We start from the raw sequence: 24769 nt of genomic DNA, 5'->3' as shown, positions 1-24769 counted from the left end.
CCTACAGCCTCTTAGTCAGTCTCACTGAAATCCAGGATAGAGGCTGGAACATCGGAATCATAATGTGAATACCCTGGGCACACTGCTCTGAAGAATAGGCTCGAAACTGCACTGTGTCCGGAATAGCTCCTATGTAAGGGAGCATCTGAGAAGGAGTCAGGTGTGACTTCGGAACGTTTATAGAGACCCCACCAAATTCAGGAAGACCGCCGCAGTCTGAAGGTGGGAGACGACAGGCTGGGGCGAGGACGCCTTCAACAACCAATTGTCGAGGTAGGGGAAGTCTGAAACCCCTAACCTGCACAGATGAGCTGCAACCACCACCATCACTTTGGTGAATACCAGAGAGACACTGGTAAGGTCAAAGGGGAGCACAGTAACCTGAAAGTGCTCATGGCCTACCTTAAACAGCAGGTAACGCTGGTGGCCCGGTAGGATGGGGATGTGAACATAAGCATCCTGCAGGCCCACTGCTACCATTCAGTCTTCTTGGTCTAGGGCAGACAAGATCTAAGCTAAAGTAAGCATCTTGAACTTCTTCTTCTTGAGGAAGCGATTGACTGTCTGAAGATCAAAAATGGGCCATAAGCCTTTGTTCTTCAGAATCAGAAAGTAGTGGGAATAACAGCCACTGCCTGCTTCTGAAGCTGAGACCCTCTCTATAGCTTTTTTGGCCAGGAGAGCTGGAACTTCTTCTTGGAGCAATTTTAAATGATCCTCCTCCAGCCGGTCTTGATTTGGCGGAATAGAAGGAGGAAAAGAAAGGAAAGGCCGAAAATAGCCCTCCTGAATAATCTTCAAGACCCAGTGGTCCGATGTTATGGACATCCAGTGGGGGAGATGATGATGGATTCTCACTCCCACTGGAGTGGCGTGGTCTTGCAGAGTCAGACTAGATGTGCTTGGAGGCTGTTGCTGCGGCTGCCGGGGGCAGGGTAGCTGACGGCTTCTGGCTTCCATTACTAGGTTGGAATGAGCCACGTCCACGTCCCCACACAACTTGGGAAGTCTGCGTAAGGCTTGGTAAGTCTGCGCAGGATGGTGGCTGGAATGGCCGGAACTCCCTTCCGCAGCCACAAAAGGGGGAAAAGCTAGACTGGCCAAGAAGTGTTGTAGAAATGCCCAAGGATCTGGCCATAGCACGAGAATCCTTGAACCGTTCTTGGGCCAAGTCTGCCTTCCCACCAAACAGATGAGAACCATCAAAAGGCATATCCATCAAATTAGCCTGAACATTGCACAGGAAGCCAGATGTTCTAAGCCAGGCGTTGGGCTCCAAGGCCACCGTCGATGAAATAGCTCTACCCAGCGAATCAGTCATGTCAAGCCCACACCAGATGGTGAATTTTGCTGCATGTCTCCTGTCCTTAACTGCCTGGGAGAGCACAGACCGGGCCTGCTCTGGGACCTGTGGCAGCAATTGCGCAACCATCTCCCAAGGGCAATGGGAGAAACGGCCCAGTAAGCATGCGGTATTAAAAAACCGCAATGCCAGGCTGGAGGAAGAAAACATCTTCTTCCCAGGTGATTCCAACCTCTTGGATTCCCTATCTGGAGAGGAGGAAGGGAACATGCCCTGGGAGGTGGAAGCCTGCACCACCAAGCTTTCAGGGGTGGGGTGTTGGCTGAGGAACTTTGGGTCACCTGGAGCCGGGCGACTGCAGTGTGCAATTGTCCTATTCACAGAACCCCTTGTGCTAGGCTTGGACCACGTGCCTGGTAGGACATCAGTAAGTGCCACATTGAAGGGCAAGAGGGGTTCAGAGGTGCAAGCCCCAGTCTGAAGCACTTCGGTCAGGAGATGAATTCTGACCTGCACAGAGGGCAACTCCAGTCCAAGGACCACAACTGCCTTCCTTACCACCATGGCATAAGAAGCCCCCTCCCCCATAGCCACAGTTGGCAGAGAGAGCATGCCAGCATCTGGGGATGTGTCCAGTCCACTAGCCTCAACAAGTTTCTCATACCAGTCTATCTGCTCTGTACCCTGGTGTTCTAAAGGGTCCATAGACCCCCCAGTTCTCTCCTGTGCCTAAAACGTCAAGAAAATGCTCAGGCGACAAAATAGAACCCCTGGGCTCTATCGGCACCAGAATCGGCATCAAGGGATTAAGGATAGGGATGGAACCGTCAGTGGGCACTGGTTGATCCGTAAGCACAGATTTCAGATCTGACGCCAGGTAAGGTTGTGTTGGTACGACCGGCGCCATCCTGGATCCAGAATAGAGGACCTCGAATGAGAGGATGTGGACTTGGGGATCTGGGAGCTGTCCCGCAACGTCCTCTTCTTTGATCGGGACAGGGATCTCCTCGGAGCATCGCTGGATGGTGTTGACGGCTGGGCCACAAGGAGCTTCACAGCCTGCTCCCGCAAAGCCTTTGGAGCCATAGTCCGAGCACAACTTCAAGTCATGGTCGCGCTCGAGACACCATAGGCAGACGAGGTCGGGATTGGTAACCAACATGGCGCGGTGACAGGCGCCACGCGATTTAAAACCTGTCTTCCTCAAAGACATCCTTTGACACATGGTGAAACAGGTATTGAAGCTGACAAAAAAGTGAAAAAACATGTAAAAAAGTGACGGGGAAAGCTCTTCCCATATCGGCACTTAACTGGCACCAAAAGTAGAGAACTGATGTCTACACACCTGGGTGGCGCCCATATAGGTGACCGCAAAATCATAACTGCCGCTAACGATGCCGACAACATCACGTAGATCCGATTGGAGCCACCCAATGGCCCGCGCAAGGGGTATTGCTCAAGCAAAAGTTTCCAGACCCAGCCTGACCAGCCTGATGCCCGGAAAATTCTAAGGTAAGGAATATGAAGCTAGAAGTCTCTAGCAGATGCATTTTTAACAGCAACATTCTAATATGCTTATTGAGATGCTGAACTTTTGCTTAACCCACAATGTTTCGTTTTGTTATGGTGATTATTGTAGGAGGCTGGCTCAGGATAGGGTGTACACCTATTGGTAAGGCACAGTGTACTGAGCCCAGGCAACACTTAGTGATAGTAGGAGTGGTCCCTGATAACCAAAGCTCTCAAGGGATAGCTGTGGAGAGCAGCTAACGCATATTCAGGAGGGTGTAATGTGGGTATATTACCACATAGTCAGTCAGTGAAGCTTACACACATGAAAGAACCACACCAGTGCTAGAAAAATACCTTGTATGTATTATACACCAACACCAAAACTACTCAGGTATATCTCCTAACCAGATATATCAATACACAATAAAATATACTTCAAAACAGGTAGGAGGGGGTAAACCGTATACTAAGAAAATGGACTGTGAGGCGGGTACCAAACAAGGACTTACACCAAGGAACTAGAACTAGGGACCCGGAGGAGCACTGAACCACCACAGGTAAGTAAGAGTTGCTCGGCGTCCATGTGCAGAGGTGATATCCCGGGTCAGTGTCTATAGGACAACATCGGGAAGTCGCGGTTGGAGTTTTACTGTTTCAGGACCCTCCCCAGAGGACCCTGAGGAGACCCTTTGGAACCAGGGAGGTTGGAGGACACCCCCACCTGTGGATACCCAACGAACCAGGATATCTACACCAGGGAGCCCAGGGTGCATAGGTGCCAACTGGTGTCAGAACTGCCCGTTGACGTCAATGGGGAACCTCGGATGTCCAACTGCTACAGAGTCTCGTGGACCAGGTCAGTGGAACCTAGATGTGGATTCCGGATGAGGAGTACCTGCAAAGAGATGGCACGGAGGTCTTGGAGATGCAGCTGTGGAACCCAGGTGATGCTGCAGAGGCACAGGAGATGTCTACAAGCTATCCCACATTGATTGGCGAGATGTAGAAAGGAGAATGGCCAGCCGGACCACCAACAAGCGTTGGCAAATGCAACCAATGGGTTGCATGAGGAAATGCTTAGTTGCAGACCAGCAAGGTCTGAGAGACTCACCCAGCAAGGTAAAGCCATAACCAGCCCTCAGCAAGTAGGAGAGCCAGCAGTAATCAATGGAGACCACAGGAGGACCCTCTGACAGCAGGCACAGGGAGTCGCAGAGAGGCTTCAGCATTGTACAACAGATGGGGGGCCCACGTCGCAGGAGATGCCGTGGGGATGTCATTCTTGGAGCTGTGTGATGCTTAAGGCTGGGGCTTCTTGGAGCTCAAAGATCTTTGGTCAGGAGAGACAACAAGCCTGGGCAATGGCAAACAGATGCAGTGCACAGGCATGCAGTTCCAGTAGGCTGGAGAGTGATTGCAGTCTCCCAAGTTGCAGGGAAGACAGGCCAGGCCTCTGGAGAGCCAACAAACCACTACTTGTGGTGTCTATGGGACGGCAGGATCCACACACTAGTCGTCGTTGAGGTGCCTGCGGATGTAGGGGAGTGACTCCTCTACTCCAAGGGTGATACCTTCTTAGTATCTTAATGCATGCATAGTCCAAGCGACTCAGGAGGATGCACAGCGATGGACGTTGCAGCACTTGGAGGAGCACGGAGAGGAAGTTGCAGTAGGAGTCTTCATCCCAGAGGCAGTCTTGTCTGGTTCCTGGCTTGGTTCCAGTAGCAGAATTCAGTGTCCAACAGCAGAAGGGTCTTTAGACAATCTTCACAGGAAGCCAGTCAGTTCTTTAAGAAGAAGTTCAGGCTAATCTAAGGATCCACCCTCAGGGGAGCCCTTTAGTAACCCAGAAAGGGGGTATGACCACTTCTGCGGCGACCCGCCTATCAGGGAGGGTCAGGGACACTACTCTGGTGGACTGACTGAGTCAGATGCTCCCAGGGGTCTCTTTACATCTACGATTCAAGATGAAAGAATCAAGTGGCCACCTGGCAGAGCTCTGGGCACTTCCCAGAGGAGGATCTGGACAGGGGGGTGGTCACTCCCCTGTCCTTTGTTTAGTTTCATGCCAGAGTGGGAACCAAGGGCTCCTGCACTGGGGCAAAGCAGTTTATGCAGGAGGGCACCAAATGTGCCCTACAAAGCCTTCTAGAGGAGCTCTGAAGCACCCCCACCCATCTAATTCTAAAGGAGGGGTGGTAATACCTCTCCTTTGCAGGTAATCCTTTGTTCTGCCTTCCCTTGCGGGAGTAAAGCTCAGCAGCAGGAGGGCAGAACAGTGTCCTGGGTCAGCAGAAGAACTGGCTTGCATGCAGACCCTCCAAGGCTACACAGGTAGACATGGGGGGTCCTTTAAGGAGCCCCCCAGTACATGGCATCATGCAACTAACACTGGAATTGGTGTAGTTGCATGATTCCAACATGTATATTACCAAACATGACTGGGTTCGGTGAAGCCATTATGTAGCTGGACATCGCGACTTTGCCAGTGTCCACTACATACCTTAAAATGGTTTCCCCGCACTTACAAAGCCTGAGAATGAACTCCTAGGCTTGTAGGAGTGTCTCTGCTCAGGCAGGGCCACCCTCACACTTAGAAGCTTGCACTCTGGCTGAGGGCTGTAAGGCCTACCTTAGGGGTGACTTATAGGTTTTAAGTGCAGTGACCAGGATATAAGGCACCATTTCACGCAGGCTACGTTGACAGATCTGCAGACACAGTTTGCATGGGTGGCACAATACATGCTGCGACTCATGGGGGACCCCTGGTATACCAATGCCCTAGGTATCTTAGTACCATATACTAAAGACTTACAGGGGTACACCAGTATACCAATTGTGGGGTGTGCAAAGTACTTGCCAATGAATGGAGGAGAGAGCAGATACATTGTTGCCCTGATTATCAGGATCCCAGTGTACTACAGTCAAAACACACTGACACCAGGCAAAAAGTGGGGGTAGCTATGCCAGGAAGATCCTACTTTCCTACAATTATTACTTACAAAAGGAAGGAGCTGGCATAGGGACTCATTTGACCCAATAAATGCAAACCTCCTCATGGATTCTGGGAAGCTGAAGTTATGTGGACAGAAGAAAATCAGAATGCATTGGAACATGTAGGACTATTGACCAGGATCATTGATGATCTATTTTTGCTATGGGAAGTAGACTCTAAGAGCCTGGAGATGTTCATACTGTCCCTCAATAAAAATACCTTCAACTTAACTTTCACATACACCATCAGCACTGATCGACTACCATTTTTGGATATTGAGGTCTACATAAAAAACATGTGCATCTGTACAAAACTACATTGCAATATTCTCCATGGAAACAGTTGACACCCTAAGAGTCTCAGGTGGAGCATCCCATTTGGGGAAATGCTCAGAGCGAAAATAAATTGCTCGGAAGTAGTGGATTTTGAAGAGCAAATTTGATTCCTTTCGAGAGGCTATGCATCTAAGGTACTGGAGAATGCTATAGACAGGGAAAGGAAATGACCCAGAGATGAATTAATGATATCTCATAGATGAGATGCGCAAGGGGATAAAGTCTGCCTCAATATTGATTACATCAGACAAAGAAATTAAACAAATATTCCAAAGGGGCTGAAAAATACTGAAGCTGGACAAAGATCTTAAAAATGAACTCAAAGACTATGCAAGTATCACATACAGAAAAGTGGCCTCATTAGGAAATCTCTTGACAAACAGCCAGTTCTCAGTTGAGACAAAAAAAACACCAAGTGGCTGAGTCAACCTAGGTTCAGGAAATGTGCAAGATGTAAGGCATATGAGCATGGAATAAACAAAACAGCTTACAGATTGCACAATGGAAAATGTGAAAAAACTCAGAGAACGTGTAACTTGTAATAATCTGTGATCTATGCTCTGGAGTTCCCATGTGGCAAATACTATGTGAGAAGTACTGTGAACAAAGTGCGATTGAGAATTCTCCAATATCTCTACGCTATAAGAAATTGAGATTTTTCTTATCCCATCGCAAAGCATTTCTGGGAAAAACATGGCAGAGATGCAAAGAAATTATGGTATTTTGGCATCAAACATATCATACCATTTGAAAGGGGAAGTGATTGAAAGCCAATGCTAAGAAGGATGGAGTCAAGATTAATCATTTTAATGAGGACAGAAGCACACATTGGAAACAATTCAGAGGCCGAACTATCTGTACATTTGTGAATTTCTCCTCCATCCCACAATCTATGTAGAATCACTGGGAACATTAGGTCTTCTAGTCAAGTCAAAATTTTTGGCCAGATGAAGATTGATTGCTTGGTTTATCATGAAATTTATGTTAACATTTAGATATTGATGTACAGATCCAGTCTCCGCTGTGGTATTATTAATGTATAGCACTTTGCTCTCATTAATCGATTTCTGACAGAGTTTCTCCATAGATACATATAAAGATATATCAGATATATTTATGATTCAGATGGATATAAAATGGAGATATACATTTTAGGGATATAGAAAATCCAAAATTAGCATTGGGATATTTGTGAATATGTTAGATTATAAAAAGCCGAAGACATTTGAGACAGCAACAGTGAATATATTATGCCAGATTATTCTAGGATAAAGTGAAAGATAAATGGATTATACCATTATCATACGCACTTTACTGGCATTATGCAATTTGTATTTTATAATATTGAGAGTAGTATATTTATTTATTAATTGTTGTTTAGATTTAATATCTCTGGCCCACTTAAAATAAAATCAAGGAAATCATACTGGTAAATATGCCTCTTAGACCTGGTCCATGTTCATTTAATGGCTTCATAGGCATTATTGTGGATATATGATCCAACCAGAAAACTACAACTTAGAAAGAAGAAGTGTCTAACAATAGCCCACACATTTGATCTCCAAGGAATTTTATGTATATTTCTTATGTTTCTGATATATCTTAGATGACATATGCATTCGCACTTTAGACATGATTCCGTGCATATGATGGTTTGTATGTGATTTTTGGGACATATATATTCTTTGAAAAGCCTCTACATTGAACATCTAACACATTTGCACCTAAGTGGCAACCCTGTATACCCGGAGGCTTAAATGATTAATGAGGTTAGAAGTAAGTTTTCTTCTGAGTCCTTCTGTGTTTACTTTTAGTGTCTTCAATTAATTTTTCTAGTAATTCAATAAAATTGGATCAAACAATATTTTAATGTCTATTGTCCCTGCGATACTTTATTGAAAAATAATTGCAGACATGTTAGGTTAAATTTATTGTTTAAATGTTATAATAAGGAATTGCACTCCAAACATGTTTTTTTGCACAACCTTTATATTAAAGACTGGATGCATTTCCACTTTATGTATTCGTATATATATATATACATATATATATATATATATATATATATATATATATATATAAAAAACCATAGGTTTCACACATGTTATAGTTAGGTGGATATTTTTCTCGTAAAAAACCAATGAAATTCCCCCGTTATAGTTAGTTCAGATAACTATAACTCGCGCGACCGCAATCCACTGCTGATGACGTCACATATTACATCACTCATGACATGCTCAGTGGCATCACTCATGACATCACTGATGACATCATCCTTGTGATAGAGTGGCGGCCGCGCGAGTTATAGTTATCTGAACTAACTATAACGGGGGAATTTCATTGGTTTTTTACGAGAGAAATATCCACCTAACTATAACATGTGTGAAACCTATGGTTTTTTAAGTGAATTTGCATGGTTTTCTAAATGCTAATTCCTAACTATAACGTGTGTGAAACCTATGTTTTTTTCAGTGAATTTGTACGGTTTGGTTTTTTAAATGCTAAGTTATGTATGTATTATTTTTTTATATATTTATTTTACAATAAACTACGTATTTAAATTATTATTATTATTTTTTTTTTTTTTGGTTTTTCACCGTGCGCGCACGGTGCGCGCACCCCCGCGATTTAAAAAAAAAAAAACTAAAATGTTTTTTCTGCCTTCGGGGTCCTTCAGAGACCCCCTGACAACGGCTAGGGGGTCAGGAACTCTCTACCCTGCCCCCTTTTCACGTTCGCCACCTTCCTTTTTCACTCTCGCACTGAAAACAAACCAAATGGCGGCCGACACTTCCTGATTTCGACCGATTCGAACGTTGACTAACATGTAACCACCAATCAGAATTACGCTCGCACAAAACATGACTTTTTAGATCACAATTAGAGTAGGCTGCTTGCACCATTTCTGTTTGAATTCCTGTTGGAGGTTTCCTGCTGATAGCTCTAAGACAACTTGGTATTTGCACGTTTTATACATTTTTTACTTACTTATTTACTATTCACCGGATCGGAACAAGAAGTAATAACTAATTACATCGGCCAATGTTTAAATTGCTGTCATATAGTCATTTGTTGACCTATGCCCTGAGCACGTACGCAAACAGTGTCCCAAAAGAATTAAAGGAATAGTCGTCAGATCATTGTCCTCTTTTCATCAAGTCTTCACTTTATTCTGAGATATAGATCAGCCTCACATCAGCCAACACGTGTTTCGTCTTCAGGTTCAGTCACCCTACGACTTCTTCATGGCTGTATATCTAGGCGTGATCTCGTGTGGCATTCTATCTCGTCTGCCAATTCCAATCTTTATGTTCAGTCAAAAATTAACAAGAAAGCGTATTTGTTTTTGTGTCCCCTCACAAGTACGGTCAAGCAATATTCATCCCCTATGTTCCAATATCGTTGTGGCGTTATAGTCAGTTCACTGAGGTTGAAAAAATGAAAAAACAAATGTACTTTATGTAATCCATGGTTTTATATATCTATATCTATCTATATAACACTGCCAGTTCTATCACAGCTACAAGGTAAAGGATTACCAGCACTCACGGGAGCAGTGTGCCCAATTAACGTTTAAACACGTTTCGGCTGTCCCCTTTGTCAATAACGAGGAGCGGCGAGAAACAGTTCATTTAAATATACAAATAATCATAAACAGTAAGCCATCTTTTTCCCGCTGCAGTGGATAGCCATCGGGAAGCGGAAGGATCAGTGTGAGATACCCACACTTACCTGCAGCCTATAAATTGCAGTAAAGGCACCAAAATAGGCAACACATGCTGCTGCTATGAAAACATTTCCGATGACATTTGAAATTTCATCTTCGAAGTTTGCAATGCTCTCCTGCCACCGAACCTGTTCATCTCCCAATGAAGATGTTAGCTTTCCTGCACGGTTGAGGCGTGCTTGTGTAAGTGCCATTGTCTTTGCTGTAGAATTAGAAAAAAATAATCATTATTGCTTTAAAAACATACATTTGACAAGTTTTGAAACTATCACATTGCACTATGTTTATCATGATCTTATTTAGTAGATAACTGAGCTTTAAAAATATCTCAGTAAACTGGGATTCCTCTTAAGACGATGAAGCCCTCTTACGTTGTTTTTATATCACCACAATTGCATTGCATTTTTTTTCATGATTATTAAAGCATTAGCTCACTTTTATCTCACTGTATAGCTGCATTAGAAGCTCTAAAAAAACAAGCAAAACCAAAGGGGATGATGGACGGAGTGTTGAACAATGCAAGCACTCACCCCCAGTCAACTGATCTGGGTTTAATCCACCCCAGTTCAGACATGGCCATATGCAAATAAGTCTGACCCTGTGCCTCATGGGAACAGTCCAGCCCGAACTGCCAAGCCATGTCTTCCCTGAACCGGAAACAAGCATCCTGGGACCGTTTTCTGGCTAATCAGCTGTCATCAGCCAGGCTTGCTTGAATCCAGTGGCAAAGTGAGCAAGGGACCCACGTCTGGGCATACCCTGCCAACTTAGGGCGGACAAAGCAAAACCAAAGGGGATGATGGACGGAGTGTTGAAAAATGCAAGCACTCACCCCCAGTCAACTGATCTGGGTTCAATCCATCATCATTCTTTAGCTCACTCCGCCACCCCAGTTCAGACATGGCCATATGCAAATCAGTCTGACCCTGCCTCATGGGAACAGTCCAGCCCTAACTGCCAAGTCATGTCTTCCCTGGACCGGAAACAAAAAAAACAATATGACTTCCATGCAGCACAGAAAGATCCTCAGATTTCCTCAATAAAATGGAAACTGCAGTCAGTGAACTCATAACATTATTTACCTGAAAACCTTCCCTGGTAGGTTGCAAAGAAAAAAATCTATGCTTCTATCAAGTTGTGATTGAGTGGAAAAGGTTTCTGATCGCCTTACCCAGAGAACGTCTGCACTTACACTTATAGAGATGACTGAAGCTCATTGATTTAATTTCCACCATAAATTAGAATATGTTATCAAGACCAACAAATGTCATTCTTTCAGGAGCCAAATGTGCAATTTTAGTCTCTGCAAGTTTCATCACCTCTACCCTCCTGGGACACAAAGCCAAACTTTGCCCTTACTGATAAACCAGATCATATGGTCCTGCGAAGTTCTGGAGCCACCATGATCACTGTCATCAGAATTTCCCTTGATCTGTTCATGACCACTTAAATAATTGAGTAATGCATACAACACATCATAATTGTATGTGTTTATCAGTGTGTTTCACAAAGAACTGCTCCAGGGTAACTCCTAAGAGCAGAACAGTGGGCATGCTCCATTTTAATGAGTTACAAAGATTAAAATTAAAAGTTAAAATGAGTTACACCTGCAAATACTAAAAACAAAACTCACTGCGTTTTCATGAAGACTCCCCTTGTGTAAAAAAATAAAAAGAGTAAAATTGAGAGCAACGGTGTTGACATTGCTTCCCCTTTCAAATGAGGAGATAGAACATTTTGTCCCTAGGGACTGCCTAAGACTACGCAGTTTTATTTCCCTGCACAACCCCAGGGCGTAGCCCTCAGCTAGTGGCATTGATAAGGTCTATTACAAGTCAAACATACATAACTTGCACATGGAGGTGAAAAATGTCAGAGCCAATCTGATTCCCAAAGCACCCTCAAATTATGTTGCCTTTGGGTTTCCTACCGCAGACCATTCACATTTAGTACCTCCTGATCCACCTAATACTCTAACAGGGAGCATTTGTCACTAATGGATGCTGGGTCAGCAATGTCAAGACCCTATCATCTGTGTCCATCACACAGCCTCAGAAATTCTGTTTCATCATCAATCTGCAATCCACTCTTGATGTTGCAACAACCATTGAAGACCCCGCCTTCAGCCTTGCCAAGAATATCTTTAGGCTCATCAACATCAGAAACTTAACTACTTGAATAGTTATCTCTAGTCTCAAGAAGGCAAATATATTATTTGTATGTCCTCTATAGGATCTGGAACACCTTCATGAAAGAAGTGTCTATTATCTTTAAAATACACTGAATCCTTTGGGTTGGGCTGGCTTTTTATTTGATTAGCAAAACCAAATATTTGTGCAGCTATTGCATAATTGTCTGTTCTGTAAACCTAACTACATCAAGAAAGATATCCTATAGGAGCCCCTCATACAAGTTAAGAAACACCTGAACTCCATGTAATTGCATAATAGCAGCGACCACTGCCAACACCTTTGTGAATAAAGAAGGTGCAAGCATGAGTCCGAAAGTCAGGACCCTAAATAGAATTTTTCTTGATTATTGTCTGACTACAAAACTGAACAGATCATGTTTATGCAACTTATTTCATTTTCTATCTTCAATCTTACAGCCTTGAGAAAGCTTTGGGTGTACAGGCGGCAAGAAGGTGAAACACGTGTTGACTGAAAGAAAATACCTGCACCATACTGAACTTTGGCTGCTGATTCTTGTAAACGAATGATGAGTGAAAAAGTCCATGTACAAGGTAATAAATGGATGCCAAACTGAAAGAAATGGTGTACTTCTTCATAGATCACATTTTATGTATCATAGCTTGTGCTGGAAAAATATTATTTGCAGGAAATATATTTTGGCTAGGTTATCTTGATAGACTATAATTCATTATTAAACCTTTACCGGTATGCACTCCAAACTGTAAAGTAAAACTGTCTTCTGGTCAACCAGTAAAGGATGCCACCCATTTACATTTGCAGTGCCTTACTGAGACATTTTACCTCTTGATAATATATTACAAAGGTTAATAAGAGGCATAGCAGAATATGGGTAGCAAAGATGCCATAACCCAGATTCCTGCAATACATGAGCTGTGCTCATCTCACAGTCAGATGAACACAGCCACGTTCAACATGATCCGGCGAAGTCTCTAGGCCTCTTTAATTTTAAAGCTCTTGAACTGTGTCAAAAGTGCCGTAATTATCATCACTATACTTAGTACAGGGAAGCTTTGACTCATTGGAACTCTACCCCAATAGAAGAAGTTACTTACTTTCAGTAACGCATTATTTGGTAGAGACACAGTCTAGTCGTAGATTACTTTGCTTGTGAATTCTCCCCAGGTGTCAGACTGGATCCAGAAATGTTTCAACAGCACCTCTGAACCCCGGGGGACGGAGCCTCATGAGTCTATCATGATGTTGACTCCAGTTGTGACGTCAGTGGAGTCATATATGTCCCCTCCAGCGCTCGGAAGTAAGTTTCTTCTGTGAAACCTTCCATGCTAAAAGTCGGAACCACTATAGAAACTGTCTGTGGAAACAGTGGGCCAAAAATATTCAATATATCTTTAAAACCATAATTAGAAATCTGAAATAAATGGTATGATAATACCCAGAGAAGGCCCATAAGGAAAGACCCAATGGTGAGATGAAGCAATGGGAGGTGAAGGCATGACAATACTAAGTCAAGATTTAAGAAGACCAAATGGTTTGTCATATCACTGTAGGAAAGTAGGATCTGCCTTCATGGTTACCCCCACTGTTTTCTGGTGTCAGTATGTTTCTTTTGACTAGTCTGGCTGGGACCCTGCTAATCAGGACCTCAGCCACTGTGCTTCCTCCCTAAATTTGACATGGTAAGTACTTTGGTACCTCCACAATTGGCTACTGGTGTACCCTTGTAAGTGCCTAGTATATGGTACTAAGGTACCCAGGGGTGTCCAATGGGCTGCAGCATGTATTATGCCACCCATGAGAGACCACTCAAACTGTGACTACAGGTCTGCCATTGCAGCCTGTGTATGCTGATGCTAGCACCACTTACGACAGAGTTTCCTTATATCTGAGGTTACTACACTTAAAACCTAACAGTCACGCCATAGGCATGACTTTCAATCCTGAAGGCAGGGTGCTGGGTTATAAGTGTGAGGGTGACCCTGCATGAGCAGGACACCCCCTACAAACCCCAGAGTCGATTCTATAGGCTTTATAAGTGTGGGCAGCCATTTTGACACATATAGTGGCCAGCCTCCATTACGCGATGGCTAAGTATATAGTGGCTGTGCCGAACCTGGGCATGTTTGGTATAAAACATTTCAAATCATATCCCAAAGCATTACAGGTGTTGTAGGTATGATTCAATGCACTGGGGGGCTCCTTCGGGAAGCCTTAAGTACTACCGGTAAAAGCCTTCCTGGGTCTGCTAGCAAGCTAGTGCTGTTGCTGACCCTAGACACGATTCTACCCTCCTGCTGCCGTGCTGAGCTTGAGCAGGGAAAGGTATAACAATAGGTTTCCTTTCACAGGGAGATGTGAACATCTCCCAGACGAGACTTAGTGTATTAGACTGGGTTGGGGGTGCTTGCCAGAGCCACCAGACTGCTTTGAAGGGCATATTTGGTGCCCTCCTTGCATACTCCAGTTGTAACCAGTTCTGGGAGCTTTTGGCTCTGGCTCTGGTGTGAGACTGGTCAAAGGACATGGGAGTATCCTGCCCTCTGTGCCACCCCTACTCTGGGAGGGACCCCTAAGTTGTCCAACCCCCTTTCTTAGGTTATAAAAGGGTTTACCTGTGGCTGGGTCCTCAGATTCATAGTGGGATAAGACTAAAGCCTGAAACCATGCCACTCTTCAAACGTCTGGACAACTGGACTTCGCTGGACATTGCCTGTAACCAAGACTGCATCACGGAAGACTCCAGCTGCTAATGGTCTCACTGTTCTGCAGGACTTGTTCGTCGTCTGTGTCTGTGCTTCACCCAGGATCTTTAACGTCCCTGTGGGCATCAAGGACATCTGAAATAATCTCCCTTGGAGTAAAGGAGTCATTCTCATGCATCTGCAGGAAGCGCAATGAAGCTGGCCGGTCTGCTGCTCGGAGCATCCACAAAATATAAGTATACACTCTGAATACAATATCTCATAATTGACAAAGTACATGTCTCTTATAAGAAAACTTCTAAACCAGAAAACACAACACCTGCAAAAGACCTCTTGCACATGAAGCCCATTTTCAGAGCAAACTCCATTTCTCAGGCACCCTTGTATCATATAAACTGTTAAAGACAGTATGGAATCCATAACATCGGCTCCTTGAAGAAACACCAATCTGGTGTAACCAAAAGGCAAACATGTCAATGCTCCAACAAGGCTAGTCCCTTGAAAAAATAAAAATCCTGTATCTCTATACAACACAAGTATAGGGACAAAACTAAAGAATATATAAACAGAGAAAGAGTAATTAAGACTCTGTATTACCTCTCATATCACGGAACCATCTCAACGCTGAATCAGCCTGAGCCCCAAGAATATGGGCACCGTCAAAAGGCATATCAACTAAAGTGGCCTGCACATCCTCTGAAAAGTTTGAAGATTTAACCATGCACAACCGAGTGCCACCCAAGATGGCATGGACCGTCCTACTGATTCAGTAGTATCCATGCCACATTTGATTATCAGCTTAGCTGCCTGTTGGCCGTCTCATGTTCTCAACATCAGGACGGAGGCTATCCGGAAGCGATGGCAACATAGTCTGCAAGGTATCCTACAGAGCATGGGAAAAAAGTCCCAGAACACAAGACATGTTGGTAGACCTCAACACAGAACTAGAAGAAGCAAAGATGTGCTTGCCACATGTATCTTGACTACTAGAGTCCCATGTTAATCGAGTCTTAGGTGAAGAATCCATATCTTGAGAGGCTGTAACCGCCACCAGGCTACGAGAGGTAGGGTGTCTGAGGAGACAAACTGGATCACCTGGAGCAGGCAGATGCCTGCAAGATATAGCGTGATCCACCAAGACCCCCCCTCGGCTTGGCCCAAGTTCCTAGCAATATGTCGAACAGGGCTTCACTGTATGGAAGAACAGGCTCTTCCCCCAACTGACCTTGGTAAAAGACATTAATTAGAGGGTCTGTGGACTTTTCACCCGTAGGTAATGTCACCTTCAACACTGCTGCCACTCTCAACAACATATCTGCAAAGGAGGAATTTGCCTCCAGAGCAAGAGGAGGGGAAAGAAGTCCCATGGCTAAAGAGGACTCCAGCCCACTAGCCTCACCAAGAGCAGTTCTCCAACTCTCCTCCATCTAAGATGGAACAATGTCAGAAAAGGGCTGAAAGGCCCCAGGGCCCCCTTGCATCACCTGTTACAAGGAGACTCTCTGAACTCTCACTCTGAGAAGGCAGTGAAAATGCCACATTTCCCCCTAATTGCTCTACAGACTTCTCACCCGATGTCGAGAATCCACCGCATTGACGTCGATAGGAGGAGGAGAGACTTCGATCAGCTCCGGCAAAGTAAATGCTGATTGAGAACGGACGCCGAAGGTAGAGTCCCTGAAGGGTTGTGCACCGATGCAGTAGTGGAATTGTCCAGTGCCAACTGGCGCCGACCTAAAGACTCAATGGCTCAACCGAGTACGAACCCATCGGCGTGGCTCCACTCACCTCCTTGGGGCCCGTGGGCGCTCTAGTGGGCAGTGAGAGCCCAAAGCTGAGATGTATAGAGTTATAATACTCCTCCATCTGGGCCAACAATGCCCCAGCTCCTGGAAAAATGGGGAGACGTGAGGCAGAGTTACAACGGTCTCCTCAACCAGTGAGTTAGTTATTAGTGGTATGTAAATAAATACTACAGTATTGTTATAGGCACTGGTGTGGTTCTTTCTTGTGTAAAAGCTTTCTCACTGACTATGTGGTAAATGTACCTGAATAAGCCTTAGCTACTCTCTAAAGATACCCCTTGAGAGCTTTGGTTATCAGGGACCTAAACACTATGGATAAGGGTTGCCTGTACTCAGTGCACAGTGCCTCACCATAGGTAGACACTAAATACTGACCCAGCCTGGATATTTCAAAGATAAATCTGCAAAGGGAATACTTTCAATAAAAAATATATTTTCAAATTAGACTAATTAACAATATTTTTCTACTAGTATAATACATTTTTTAAACAAGTAAATCTATGATTTTCTATGCATAAACGACTGTAAATTCCATTGATGATGCTCTACGTGTCAATGAATTAAGGTGTACAGTTCCATTACACATCATAGTTCATAGCAATTGTTAATTAGCAAATGTTACAAATCTTACCAAGACTTTCTTTTTCCCCATAACTTGTATCATATTTGTCTTGTAATTCTTGTATTTGTGATTCCACATCTTTCAATTTCCTTTGTTTTTGCCGCAGAGTAGCCATCGTAGCATCAAGTTCAGCCTGTAATTAAAATCATAATTTCTATATTCCTTTTTTTTACGTTACATAAACTTCATTGTGTTTCTTATTGAATGGGTCAAATAAATTACATAGTAATATCAGCACACTGCAACAGATTTCAAAGTCTCTTTCAGGGGATACCTTACCCGCTAATTGCAGAAAAGCAAAGAATAAAGAGTATTTGACCCCATTTGAGGAGCCACAGATCAGACAGGTTTATTGTGCCACAATAAAGGTAATTAAGGTCATCTTCCACTGGTGCCCTTGTGTCAGTAAAACTATGGCTCTACAAACTCGGCCAAGTACATCCCTTTGCACACTTGATTCTCAGGGTAGGGAAGGGGAGCAGTTAAGGGCTTCTCGAGGAGTTAGTTTGGAGGGGAGAGCTCAGAACTCAACAGTCAACCAACAGACACAATAAAGTAATGTCTAGGCCAGTGCATATTTTTACTTAAAGAACAAGTTACTTACCTTCGGTAACGCTTTTTCTGGTGGATACAATATCTGCCTGTGGATTCCTCACCTTCTGATTACCCCCTGCGCCAGCATTCCACGGAAATTCTTTCCTAGCTCTCCCACGTCGACGAGGACATCACAATGCCACGGCTCCACTCGCGACTCCGCATGACGTCAATGGAGCCATAAGAGGACCTCGTCGGCATGCTGATGTCTGGTCCACCCATTTTTTCCGTGCCACAGAGGCAAACGTTCGGAATGACACATTTTCACATGTATACATAGTATACTAAATATATATATATATATATATATATATACATATTATCTACTGGCGGTCGCCAGTAGATAGTTATAGTTAGGACCCTGTTTCCATATAGGAAATCCGCAACATTCTATTTGGAATAACTTTGGCGCCGGTCGATGAATCCTCGCGAAAGTATCAAAATAGGTGGGGCGCTATGCTCCGCTCCTACCCTGAAAGTCTCAGGGGGATTCGTCAAGCAGGGGCTGAGAAAAAAGGGGGGTCCCAAAACGCGTTTTTCCCATGCATTTTTCCATAGGACCTTTAGACACAGCTACAGCCCGAACGGCTGAACAGAGTTACTTGAAATTTGGCAGAGAGGTAGTCCTCAGGTCAAGGAAGTGCCTTTTGTAGGTCTGGTGTAAATCTGTTCAGTAGTTCCTGAGAAAATAGCATTTAAATCAATATATATATGTGGGCGGAGCCTAACCACACATCTCATCCTGAGATCTGATTGGCTGTCAGCACTTCATCCAAGAAGTGTTGGCAGCCATCTTGGGACCAATATACATGATAGCACCTCATTAAAAAGCATTGCAGTTAATAGAAGGTTTTAAGACTTTAGTTACATTATAAATCATTTGTTGATGGTACCATACTCATTTTAGGAATTGTGGTATGTTCTAAGGTGATTTCACCATGTGAAAAAGCCTTCTGCTGGGATATCATGATTGAGAGAAAAATATTTTCTCATGCTTTTACCACAGAGGTTTGGAAGGTGATCTATAAGCTAAACTGAGAGCTTATTTTCTGTAAATTCACATTATCTTTCTCAGTCATGTGAGAATGAAGTCTGACATTCTCAGTAAAACATGTACATCCAACAAGGGCAGAGACTGTCAGTTGATTCCTTTGTGTTCTACTGCAGCTTTCCAGAGTGTTCCAAAGAACTACTAGAGCGCTAACCGTCCTACTTATGATAAATGTAAGGCACACCTGAAGCCATCTTGCTTGGATTAAAGTGGTAACTCTTAAAACATTTAATTTAAAAAGGAACAAAATGAGGGGGTTCATTTTTCCATAAAAAGTATGATTAGTGCTGCAGAAAGAAAAATGAGGGCACATTTTGAGTGACTTCTCAAATCCTCTTCTATTTCATTAAAAAATTCTGACATGCAGACTGAAACATGCACTTTCAATACCAGCAGCAGTTTTCCCTGGTGAGCAGTAGCTTTACTAAAGTGATCTAATGAGCAAAAAGAGTGCTAACATTCTGATTTTATGGCAAATGTGTGACACATTTGAATGCCTTCTTGATGGAATCAAAGTAAAAAACTGAAAGTATTTCCTACTGAGGAGACTGCAGTAAATGAGGAAATTAGGAAACTTCATAACAAATAAGTCTCCCAAGATGGCCACCAGAGACAAAAGAGCCCAAATGTAGCCCAAATATCACCCAGATGTAGCCCAAGTATAGCCCAATGACAGAATGTCCAAGAATGTTCTTAAAAACAACTAGAGCACTTACTGTCTTCATTATGACAAAAGTATGGCACACCTGAAGCCATCTTGATTGGAATAAACTGGTAACACTTAAAACATTTAATTTAAAAAGGAACACAATGAGGGGGTTCATTTTGCCATAGAAATTATGATTAATGCTGAAGAAAGAAAATGAGGGCACATTTTGAGTGACTTCTCAAATCCTCTTCTATTTCATTAAAAAATTCTGACATGCAGACTGAAACATGCACTTTTAATACCAGGAGCAGACTTCCATGGTGAACAGTAGTTTTACTACAGTGATCTAATGAGCAACTAGAGTGCTAACATTCAGAATTTATGGCAAATGTGTGACATATCTGAATACCTTCATGATGGAATCAAAGTAAAAAACTGAAAGCATTTCCGACTGAGGAGACTGCAGTACATGAGGAAATTAGGAAACTTCATAACAAATGAATCTCCCAAGATGGCCACCGGAGACAAAAGAGCCCAAATGTAGCCCAAAATCACCCAGATATAGCCCAAATATAGCCCAATGACAGAAGTGTGCAAAACACTTATTATTTTGTGTTTTTGCAGTGTTATATAGTGCAGACTTGTCAGGTATTGGAGTGCTTTACATGAGCATTGGTTACATCACACAAGAACAAATTCATTTTGGTTGTAGACATGGGGAGACTAAGTGATTTGACCAGAATCACAGAATGTCGAGCTGAAGCAGAAACTTCAACCTGGTTCCCCAGTTGCAAAGTCTGCAGTTCTGGAAGTAACACCACATCCTCTCCCCTAAGTGCAACATTTAATCAAGTTGTCAACTAGATAAAAAAACATAAAGATAACAAATAATTTAAAAGTGCTTTGTCGCTATTTGAAAACTCAGAAAATATGTCCTTATTTTAGTCTTTTAGAGCACTAACCATAATTTTGATGCCAATAAGACCCTCTCATATATGTAATTTCTAAAGGAATGCTCTAGGTATTACAGTTTTGATTACATCAAGATGATGTCAGGCGTTCCACACTTTTGTAATAAATATAGAATGTTAGCAATCTAGTTGTTCATTAGGATACTGTTGAGAGGCAGAGGCCAGGGGCACGGACTCTGAAAATTGAAGGCAGGTAGGAGGGTGCAAAGGCAACAATTTAACCACACTGAGCAGGCAGGAAGGGCCGTGGAAGCACAACAGACTATGGAGGGCAGTGGAAAGGGGGGCAGGGGCAACAAACCAACAATACAGGACTTGCAAGAGAGGCTGTTGGAGGGAAGATCTATTACGGGTCAAGGAAGCTAGGGGCGGTCCCCAGAGCCCCGGGAGCCACCACAGAACTGAGCAGGAGAGTGAGTCAGGGACAAAAGGGGCACCTTAATTTGAGCCGGGGTGCCTAGGAACGCTTGCTCCAAAAATGAAGAAAACAGACATATGAGACATGGAATTGGAGGCAGAATACAATGGCAGTTTAATGAGAAGATGCAACTTCAAAGAAACCGCAGAATAGAGACATAAAGTACAAAATACAGAATCCAGATAATCATACAGCTGTCATGATATACTCTGTATCTCAATTAATGGACTGACAGAGAGAGAGAGAAAACACATCTATAAATGCATCATGAGAAACAAGTTACACCAAGGAAAATGTTACCTAGGGACACTCACATTTACTCTTAGAGCAAGCATTCCTGCAATTACAATACAACATCTTTTAAATGCAAAAGTAAAGAGAACAATGGTTAAACATAACATGACATTTCATATAGGTAAAATAGAATAAGATACTTCAAGCAAAGCAGAGCAAGACATTTTAAGCAAAGGAAGACAAGAGCTCCCAGTTCTTGGGGAAAACCTGCACAGCCTGTTAACCTACATACAGACGGCGAGGTTGTCCGTCGATATCTGTGGGTGCTCCCTTTTTATATCATTTTGTGGGCTCCTTTGCACGCTACATCTACCTACGTATGCTACCCAAAAGCTTCGTCTGCAGATTTTACCAGACATTTCGTCATTTACCCACTTAATGCTGACAATGGACTGGGTGAAAAGATCAGTCTCTCAGGCCAATCGCTTATCGTAAGTTCCATAGAGCAAGCAGAAAATAATGGGTATTGTACAGGAATTCAATATATTCATGTATAAAATCTCCTCAGTTCTCCTAACTTGACGCTCTGCGGTTGCCACTTCCTTAAAAGCGGGAAACCTGCCCAGGAAGCAAGTACCAGTCCAGGATGCAGCCTACTGTATGTCGACAGCTTCAGGGGGATGTTGAACTTTGATACCGAGCACGGAGCACTCGGGTAGGGTGGGGGCTACTAGTTTGGAGCAGAAGGCCTCGCAGACCTGCCTTCAGACTGCTATACACTAAAATTGCAGAGCTATGGTCAATTTAACAAAGAGGCCTACATATTGAACAGAAGGGCCTACACAGGGGTTTTATGCTGGCTGAGTGGTAAGGATGTCTCAGGATAATTATATAGCAACACAGGACCCGCTGGTCAATTTAATACGGCCTACAAATGCGGCTGGCAGGGCAAGGACAAGGGTCTCATACTTCAGGTGTGGACAGAACGGGCCAGGGGCCCCCTGTGATACAAAATCTACCCTCCTTCAAGGCTGTGGCAATGTAATAGACCATTGTGGGCAGAAGGAAGAGGCAATGGTAGTACAACCATACATGCCAACAGACCCGATTCAGCCAGGAAACGTCCAATGTTTTTAAGCTCAAATGGGCTTTATTTGATCTGTCTCCTGTCTACAATATCCTCTTTTTCAATGTAACTCAAAGGGGAAAATCAATACCCCAGTTTTTTTTCAAAATCTCCCTCTTACTAAGTTCAAAATGTTCGCAAGTATGGTACATTGGATCATGGAAGGAAATGGGATAGGGACATGGACTTGGATAACAGAGGACAGGAGAGACATGGAGAGGTGCACCAAACTGACCCTGCAGGGCAGGCATCAGGGTTTGCAGCAGCACAATACACCACACAGGGCATGCAGGACGGGAGTGCAGCACAACAATCCATAGAAAGCAAGAGGGAGGGGACAGGACCATGCACATGGACAACAGAGAACAGAGGGGCAAGAGGCAATGGTAGCTAGCTGACCATAATGGACAGACAGGAGAGAAGGCTGCAGCATAACAGACCATAAAGGGCAGGAGGGACGGATCAGGGGCATTACAATGGAATAGACAAGCCAGGAGGGAGGGAGTAGGGGTCTGCACATGTAAACAGAGGGCTGGGGGCAAGGGGGCAGGGCAGGAGCAGCAAGATAGCCATGGAGGTCAGGCAGGATGGGCACTAGAAGCAAGACACAACATGAAGAGCAACAGTGAGACTGTGATGGCATACATACAGACCATGGAGGGAAGGTGGGAGGGGGTCAGGGGCAGCTAACTGACCACACAGGGAAGGTGGGAGGGGCCATGGCAGCACAGAAGACCATGCATGGCAAGTGGGAGGGTTAGTGGCAGCACAATGGCTATGATGGGCAAGAAGGAGGGTGCAGGGGCATGCACAAAGGACGATGGAGGATAGAAGGGAGGGTCAGGACCTGTGCACAGACAAGAAAGTTCAGGGGAAGGGGCCTCACAACAGACCACACGGGGCAGGCAGGAGGAGCAGTTGCAGCACAACAGACCAGGGAGGGCAGAAGGGTGTGGCAGTACAATGGACCATGTAGGACAGGAGGAAGAGGATAGAGGCATGGCATGTGGACAGGCAGGGTGGAGGTGGCAGGGACAGGTTACAGTCATCTGACAATGCTAGGCAGGTGGGAGGGGAGTGGCAGCTCAACAGAACACTCAGAGTAGATAGGAGTGGCAGGTCCATGGGACATGGTGGGCAAAAAGGATGGAGCAGGGGCATGCACAAAGACATCGGAGGGCAGGGGGAAGGAGAGTAGGGGCAGCAAGCTAAGCACAGAGTTTAAGCAGGAGGTCAATGATGGGGCATAGAATTGGGCAATGGAGGGCAGGAGGAGTGGACTGGTACATCATACTAAATTGAGGGCAGTGGCAGCACATCAGACCATGCATGGCAGGAGGGAGGAGGCTAGTCCATGGATTCACACAACAGAGGATAGGGAGGAGGGGGATGGGGCAGCAAGCTAACTGTTCAGAGAAGGCGGGTATTAGAAACTTTATTGTTTTTAAAACATTTTGTCTGTGCAAACTACTTAAAATATGAACAAGTATGCAGCATAATCTCACTTTTATTCAGGAAGAAGAAGACGTTAGTGACTGTGACTCCGGGCTCACTTGGCAAAAACACCCCCTGACCCTCCACCCCCTATCGCAAAATGTAATGCCCGTGAAAAGGGTAGGTGAACACAGTGTTATATAGAACATAGTCCTGAGAGCACGATTGAAAATGAAAACTAGATATAGTGTATGGTATAAACTATGCACCAAAAAGTGTGATATAAGATGAACCAGGCGTGAAATATAATATGCAATACATTGTGCGCAATGACAGATTCATTGGAGAGCGCGAGATAGCACAGGCACTAGCGCGTGCTATGCGATATGCGCCTTGGAGTGTAATATGCACAGGGCAGTGTTGTGTAACCTAACTAGTCTCTAAAGTTGTAATATAAAATATGTGCTGGGGAGTGTAACGTTGCATATGCACTGTGACAAAGATATGGATCCCAAATTGTAATATGTATGGCATAGCACTGTGCGTTATAACATAGGCATCGAGGAAGGCACGTTAGATGGGGCAATATAACCCGTGCGAAGACAAGTGTGGCATGACATTTTCACGGGGTGGTGTTACAGTGCACATGGGCTAGAGAGTGTCATAGCATATGCACTAGCTAGTGGAATACAATACAGAGGTGTGTGGCACTCGGCAGGCAATGGTGGGTGTAACACAGCATTGGGCTCTGTCAGGAGCGCGCTGTGACTCGCAAGTGATGTTCGTCCCCTTTCCAGAGAGTAAAATAAAAAGTATTACACATCCGGCAGTGGATGTGTGTTTTATTAACTGTGAGGGGGGTTTCTTGCATAGTTTTTGTCGAATTTTTGTCGAATCCCCTTTGAATGGCTTGGTGTGCATGTGTATTAAATGTGCCCGTCAATAGCTACCCATGTTTGTATAAATAAACGACAAGGGTGTCTACCGGGATTAGGCACGGTAGAGCATCAGACATGTCAGAGCTTCACTAGTGGTGTAAATACATTCCACGTGGATTAATTGCATGCATAGTCGCCTTTTAATGAATATCACGCAAATCGTCATGGTGATAGGTACGTAC

At 44.1% G+C, this 24769-nt stretch overlaps 1 protein-coding gene across 2 annotated transcripts in view; it reads right to left on the bottom strand.

Annotated features, from left to right (window-relative positions):
* Positions 1–24769, bottom strand: part of DNAH6 (dynein axonemal heavy chain 6) — a 2458578-nt gene that overhangs the window by 664593 nt on the left and 1769216 nt on the right. For both annotated transcript variants that reach the window (XM_085636629.1, XM_085636630.1), the window contains 2 exons: positions 17182–17305; positions 9878–10074 (listed from right to left, as the gene is read on the bottom strand). In XM_085636629.1, the coding sequence (XP_085492755.1) occupies positions 9878–10074; positions 17182–17305 (321 nt within the window). The remainder of the gene's footprint in view (positions 1–9877; positions 10075–17181; positions 17306–24769) is intronic.

Source organism: Triturus cristatus, chromosome 2_1, assembly GCF_964204655.1.
Source record: "Triturus cristatus chromosome 2_1, aTriCri1.1, whole genome shotgun sequence".
In the NCBI taxonomy this organism is placed as follows: Eukaryota; Metazoa; Chordata; class Amphibia; order Caudata; family Salamandridae; genus Triturus; species Triturus cristatus.
This window is presented reverse-complemented; position numbering and strand designations above follow the sequence as displayed.